The sequence below is a fragment of the Chlorocebus sabaeus genome, chromosome 22, assembly GCF_047675955.1.
Source record: "Chlorocebus sabaeus isolate Y175 chromosome 22, mChlSab1.0.hap1, whole genome shotgun sequence".
Classification (NCBI taxonomy): domain Eukaryota; kingdom Metazoa; phylum Chordata; class Mammalia; order Primates; family Cercopithecidae; genus Chlorocebus; species Chlorocebus sabaeus.
Window position 1 is genome coordinate 31,450,804 of NC_132925.1, and position 7,658 is coordinate 31,458,461.

General features: G+C 39.5%; 1 protein-coding gene across 1 annotated transcript in view; it reads left to right on the plus strand.

Moving 5' to 3' along the window:
* The window catches only part of CD96 (CD96 molecule), a 104,664-nt gene extending 98,359 nt beyond the window's left edge, over positions 1–6,305 (plus strand). The window contains exons 12-13 of the mRNA XM_007985864.3: positions 265–388; positions 2,689–6,305. Of these exons, the coding sequence (XP_007984055.3) occupies positions 265–388; positions 2,689–2,797 (233 nt within the window). The 3' untranslated portion in view covers positions 2,798–6,305. The remainder of the gene's footprint in view (positions 1–264; positions 389–2,688) is intronic.
* Positions 6,306–7,658: the final 1,353 nt, after the last annotated feature.

The window sequence follows — 7,658 nt, forward strand, 5'->3', positions numbered from 1 at the left end:
TAATAAAAGAGGTATATATTCATGATACATATGTATGCTTATATATATATCCATGGACATTTTCTGATAGGATACATCATTAACTCCTAAAAGTTATCACCTCGTGTAGGTAACAAGGCATAGACATGCCCACCTCTAGAGTATGATCATAGCCAATGAGAATCCCCATGGCCTTTGAAGAAAATATGTTTCACGTAGGAGAAATAGTTTAATTAATCCTGTTTTCCAAAAGCCAAAGTTCATCTTTCTTTATGCCCTTTTCAGGTATTGTGGTCAGTAAGCCCAAAGATGGAATGTCCTGGCCAGTGATTGTAGCAGCTTTACTCTTTTGCTGCATGATATTGTTTGGTCTTGGAGTGAGAAAATGGTGTCAATACCAAAAAGAAATGTGAGTATAATATTAACATATATAGGAACTGACAACTTTTCATTGTAAAATATTCATCAGTACAATATATTATTACTCTGTGAAGTTCCTCCCATATTTTAATGAAGAAATAAGGCTCACAGAAGCTCAGAGAGATTATATAGCTTTCCCAGCATCACACAGTTGGGATTAAATACACAACTCCTGACTCAGTATCCCTCTCTGCATTGGCCTAGTCAGGCTGTAACGTTCGTCAGATAGAGCAAGTCCGTGGACATGAAATGAGAACTGAGCCTTACCTCCCCTCAAAACTAAAACTGATCTTTCTTTTAATCTTCATTATTTTTTCATTTTCATGCATCTTTGAACTGCCTAGACTCCGCTGGTCCTAGATGCTCGAGTGTGAAATTGAGTGAGAAAGGTAATTTTAAGAGATTTCCAGCCGCTTTTTTACTAGGGTGGGCTTTTACTGCCCTTTTCCTTTTTTCCCAAGCAGAAAAGAAAGTAAGCATTGGGTTACTCCTTTTTGCCTTGTTGAAATGTTTTCCAAAAACCCTTCTCCAATCAGCAGGCTGAAATGGTACATAAGGTTAAGCCTCATTTTTCTGACTTGCTATTTTGAGTCAGTCTGGAGTGGGCCATCATTGGAAGAGACCCCAGTACCCAGAGCTGATCTTCCACTTGTCTTACTACTGCTCTAAGATAACATTAACCATCTTGCCATATGCTTTTCTACCTTTTGCAGAGTATCCTTGAAGACCCTATAACCACATACAGGGAGTGGTGAATACAACACTAAACCAGAAGTTAGAAATTCTGGGTTCTTTTCCAAGGACTACAATTTGGCCACCACATGACCTTGAGAAACTCATAATTCCTCCAAAAAACAAAAGTAAAACAAAAGTGCACATTTTGTAGCATTGTACCTACCTATTAATACATATGAAGTCTCCATTAAAGCATCTGAAAATTGGGTAACAGGGATTAGAGAGCTTTATATTAAATGAACAAATGAAATCTGAAAATCTGAATTGATTTTTTAAATTGTTCTGTATTCAAATGTTTGTTTTATATGGAGATAAGAATCAATCTCTCCATCCTCCTTCCCCCACCACCCACTCTTTATCTCTCCTAAGAGGCTATGGATTGCCAGGGCATGGAGGTGTTTGAGTGATGGACATAAAGATGTTCACAGATATATTTCTGATTCCTGATATCAAGATAGCTAGAGCATTTGTATAGCTAAATTCCACACTAACTTGGCTCTTTAACGTGTTTCTGAAAAAGAGATGACTTGCACTAACATGAAATAGTGCTTTGTGCAAAGATGGCTTTAAGAATGTTCACTGATTCAAACAAAAGGGATTTAGGCATTATCTAGCCAGTACTCAGGGATCAAGAAGAGATTTACTTCCCATCTCTACCATATCCCCACAGTACATAGTGAGTGTTCGGGCAAAGGCTGGGGCTAGGGTTAGCAAAGAGGCTATATGCAAAGCTTCAGTCTTAAATCCTAGAATTTTAAGATTTAGTCTCGGGAGGAAAATTTTAATCCACATAAGAGAAACATTTCTTCTATTAGGAGGCAGTTTTCATGCAGAGTATCAGTTCTGGTGAAAAGACTTGAATCGTCTGTCTGGTTCTCTTGAGCAAGTTGTTTAAAACCTCTGGGCCGGCCGGGCGCGGTGGCTCAAGCCTGTAATCCCAGTACTTTGGGAGGCCGAGACGGGCGGATCACGAGGTCAGGAGATCGAGATCATCCTGGCTAACCCGGTGAAACCCCGTCTCTACTAAAAAAAAAAAAAAATACAAAAACCTAGCCGGGCGAGGTGGCGGGCACCTGTAGTCCCAGCTCCTCGGGAGGCTGAGGCAGGAAAATGGCAGGAACCCGGGAGGCGGAGCTTGCAGTGAGCTGAGATCTGGCCACTGCACTCCAGCCTGGGCGACAGAGCGAGACTCCATCTCAAAAAAAAAAAAAAAAAAAACAAAAAACAAAAACAAAAAAACCCTCTGGGCCTCAGTTTTATCTGTAAATGGTGATGCATTTCCTGCACACAAAGTAAATAATGTTATGATAAAAACACTTTGCAAACTACAAAGTACCATCTAAATATTAACTAATAGTAACATCATGAGGTTCAAATGGTTGACAGGACTAACAAGCACAGGGTTATGCCAGCAAAAATGCTGAAAGAACTGGGAGGGTATGTCTCTTTCTCATCAATCTGTGTTCTCCTTTAAAGAAACAACGCATGTCTGTGTGTGTGTGCCTAAGACTGCCTCACATTCTTGGCACTGAAAGACCAATATTTTGTTCCTAGCATGGAAAGACCTCCACCTTTCAAGCCACCACCCCCTCCTATCAAGTACACTTGCATTCAAGAGCCCAACGAAAGTGATCTGCCTTATCATGAGATGGAGACCCTCTAGTCTCATGAGACTTTGCCCTATAGCAGAACTCTGCTGGAATCCTATTGAGAAGGTAGACATTGTGCTTTATTAATATAGTCGCTCTTCAGCCACGCCTTTGCTGCAGCTGAAATGGAAGTCAGAAGTGAGTGACCTGTTTTCCCAGCAACTCACCCCCCTTCATCTTCAAATGCCTGAAGCTTAACCAAGAGTGACAGGATATGTCATGTTCACACTCAATGCAATTTGTAGTGGTTTTCCTGCTTATGTAAGAAGTACATATTAGTCTGCCATCATTTAAAAAATACAGTATTTTCATTTAAATCCTCTGATGGAAGGACAGCAATGGTTTCAAGTGTATGCCTATGCCTGATCCTCTTATTTGAACATCTATCAACATTGTAAACTCTTTGCCAAAATCCTGGGACTTTGTTGCATTCCCTAAGATAATAATTATAGGAAAAAGAAAATGTAACAGTTCTAACGAGGCTGCCAAGTAATGGAGAAGTATAGTTAGTCTTCATATTGAAATTCTGTTGTTTATTTTCATGGACGGGAAACAGAATACTTTGCACAGGAACCACATTTTCAATCCTCCTTCACTGTCTTCCCACCATGTTCAGCCCAGACTCCTGCCACGTGGACCAGGATGAAGAGGGATCAAAGAGATAACTAGCCAACAACCAAGTAGCCTAGAAGATGTAAAACTCCACTGGCCTCTAAAATTATATTAGCCAAGAGTGGTTTCATCTGAGTGCCTTCGTGTGTATGTCCATCAAACTGGTACCAAACTGTTTTGTAAGTAAACAGGCAGCCTATGTCCAACCCTACTCATCTAATTCCTGTTTTTCTCTTTTTCATCTGGGGACTTTCCTGTTCGTTTAACCTGCCTGTTTTGATCTGTTTTGAAAAAGAGAAAGAGCTTCAAATCAGATCAGCACTGATTAATTAACCCTGCTCCTACCAATCTTTTACAGAACAGTTGAAGTAGAATTTGCAGGTGTCAGAGAAGAAACCTAGTCAGCCAGACGTGTTCTGTATTCAGCAACAGTTTGTGAGGGAATAAATGACTAATCCTCCTCGTCTCTTGAAACCTTCCCACACTCCCTGCTCCAGGAGGGAAAAACAGATGTTGTTGACAGATAGTGATAGGCAAATTCTGTGTGGACTTTAGTCTCAAAAGGAAACTTCAGTTCACTTGCAGTATGCTTATCCCTGACTGCACATGAGAATACCTTGTGCAGAGTTATTTGGAGATTATGTCTTTTTCTTAAATACCATGGCTGTCACACTTCAGTTTAATTAAATCAGAACGTCTGAGGAGTGAGGCACAGGCATCAGCACTCGCAGATGATTCACATGTTCAGCAAAGTTGAGAACCATCGAGCCAGTGGAAGTTTTTCTCATCACTCAGAATCTTAGGTAGGTGCTTAACTCTTGTGGTGGCCAGCCTCCAAGATGAGCCCCAATGTTCGTGCCTCCTACTGTTCACACTCTTATACAGTTCCCTCTGATGCTGAATACAGATGATTTGTATAACCTGGGGCCAGGATTAAGGTGAGGCAATCAATGTATCTAGGGAAAAAAATTTAAGGAGGTATTCACACTCAGGGTCATGCACTTGCACAATGTTGAGATCGAGTACCAGTCTCATCCTTGGTATAGCCAAAAAAGCTTAGAAATGACCAAGGCTAGGTCACAAAATACACTGTGGCTTCCACTTTGATCTCTCTTTGACCACTGACACTGGGAAAGGTCCATTCCCATGCCATGAAGACACCCAGGCAGCCCTATTGAGAAATCTACCTGTCAAGGAACTGAGGTATTTTGCTAATAAGCACCAACTTGCCAGCCATGTAAGGAAGCCATCTTGGAAGCAGATATTCCAGCCTCCAGTCAAGTCTTCAGATAATTGCAACTTCAGTTGATCTTTTGACCAAGACCTAAAGAGAGCCAGAACTACCCAGCTAAGCCTTTTTCTAAACTTCTGAACTTCTAACACTATAAAATAATAAGTGCATATTGTTTGACATGATTAATTTTGAGAATAATTTGTTACATAGCAATAGATTACTGAAATACAGCTCAACAACTAGAAAAATAAATGGTTTACCTGCCTTAATTATTTATCTATAATTCCTTATTAGTTCTCAAGAAACACATGCTAGCTTCATATGTATGACTGTTGCTTTGCTTCATGTGTATAGTTATTTGTATTTAACGCGACTTAATCATCAGTAATTTGTGTATAAAGCATTATGGCTTTATTTTACTGTTTTACTAGAACATGTGAATATAAGTAGAAAGTGGGGGTAGAGAGTGGCAGAGTTGGAGGTATTTGGATTGTTTCACTAAAGGGAGAGACAGTTTTACAGTATAACATAAATCCATGTAATTTATCAATCTATCACATGACAGGTGTCTCACTGTGTTTTTATATTAGCTCTTCTTTGAAGTACACTCTTTTAGTCTCGTAATTAAGTTCCAGCCAGCATTTGCACATTCATTACCACTTGAATAGAGTGAGCAGTTGCTTATAAATGGAGGGATCTTCAGTGAGTAGTTCAGAGGAACTTTTCACAAACCTGCAAATTGGAGGGGCTCCAGTTGCCTTTTAGGTAGTGCTGTGAGCTTGACCACCCTTATTTGACTAAAATGACAGTTTCATTTGAACCCTAAATTGTGTGCAAGTAAATTCATAGAGTGTCTCAACCAGCAACTCCTGTCACTAGAAGTGAATTTAGCTCTGTCTCATAGGAAAAATAGCAATACTAGACTCTAATCCCTAAAGTTTCATTTTCACTTAGAAAAAGCCATATGTAAACATGTTTGTCGCTCATTTCCAAAGCACTATGTGTTAGTTAACATTGTTATTCATATATTCATTTCCTTACCCACCTGCACCAGGAGCATACCTCAACTTGACAATGTGATTTGTTTTGCAATGGAGTATCATGGGCATGACTAACCTACGGTTTGAAAAGTACTTCTACGATTGGTTTCGCTCTCTTCTTTTCTACCATCACCATGAGAAGATCATTTTCAGACTAGCCTACTAGTGTCAAGAAGAAAAAGAAAGGCTCACGGAGCAGAACTACCCAAGTCTGGCCCAGTCTAGATCAGCAAAACCCACAGTCTACCTCAACAGGCACATAAGTTAAATACTGTTGCATGCCACTGAAATTGTGTGATTATTACACAACATTGTAGCAATAGTTAACCTACACATATAGATCCAGAGGTAGGCATATTTTAGCTCATATGTAAGTGCCTAATGCATGCTTTAAAAAAAAAAAAAAAGAGTATTTTCTATTTTCTTTGGTTCAACATGAGTTTTGTTTTAACAGGAAGATATGGTTGACTTCACCAAAATAACTTTTTAAAAATCATAGAACATTTGACCAGGATGGGTATTAGAGGTCATTTTACAAATAATAAGTTAAGGGTTCTGTGAAATTGACTTGTCCAAGGTCACACAATTAGAAATGGTAAAACCAAAATGATGACCCAGCTCTCTGATTTATAGCCTAGAGTGTAATTGATCTTTAATTGCTTTGGTATCTTCTTTTACTATAGACAAGAGCTACTGCTTTGTGTGCTTTTGAGTAAACATTGGTATTTTATGCCTTGGTAGTATATGCTAAAAATTGTAACAGAAAACAAAGAAAAGTAGAAGTAATTAACCCTGTGGGGTAGGATGCTCTAGGAAGTGTCAAAGAACATGAGGAAATGAAAAGAGAAAGGAGAGTAATCAAGATCAGAAGTTGAAAAGAAAATTTAGAGAAATTTACTAAGGTGAGAGATAATGAAAAATGTCTCAGAGGCTCTGAACAGGGGAAGAGGTCCTTAAAGGCAGCTCTCTTGGCACCCAGACTTAGGATGGTGACTTTGAACCTGAAGGTTGAATCTTCAGAAATACAGAAACTTTGTTCTCTTTGAGATGAAGGCCGAGATGCGTAGCCTAATTGACTTTTTGACAGCAGCAATCATGGCTGTGTCAACCAGCTAAAGGATGGGTGTCCACATTAACTGGCAGAAACACATAGTGAGAATTGGGGAATTAAGGCAGTTTATTTCCCAGCTCCTACAAAGGTGCATTTTTCCTGGATTTCCTGGATTACTAACAAAGGCACCATGCTCCAGTCAGGAAGCCATGACCAGAAAGCAGGACACTATGACCTTAAGCTAGGTCAGGGCCAGAGAACACTATTGGAATTATTCTCAAAGCTTGAATGGTGCATCTGTAATAGGTCTTAATATTTATTGGGTGTAAATAACATAGAAATAGGAATAACAGAATCTAAATTTTTCTCCTCAGACAGCATCTTTGTATCCTCCAATCTCTGTTAGCCAAATCTCCAAAGTCTTTCCTGTTCTGCTCACTCAGATTCCTCTTATTTGTTCAAAGACTGTGGCATTGTGATTGTGGGGAGGGACACTGGGGGGAGTAATAAGGAAGAGCAACAAACCCAGTATCACAACATAAAGAAAAGAGCATGGCGGAGGCCATATCCAGCTACCCTCGGTAAGTGCTAGAAACTTATGCACATTTGCCCTGAGTTTTGTCAGACTAAGTCCCATTTACTGTCCAAAGAAGATATATCAGCAAATAAAATTGGCTACAGCATTATGCCATTCAACTATCACCAGAAAATACTTCAAAGTGCCAAGAAGGTAGGCTAGAGGGGATAGAACAACAGTTACATGAATCCTGCAGAGAAGTTTGATAGTGGACCTGATATCCTGAGAGCGACGTGTAAGAGTTAACCTCTCTATTCTGCATTTTCTCTCTTCAGAGCATAAGTATCTGTTAATGCTGAATGGGAAGATGAACAGGAATCTGAGAATTCCATCTATGGTAAAATCATTTTTGCATGACTGG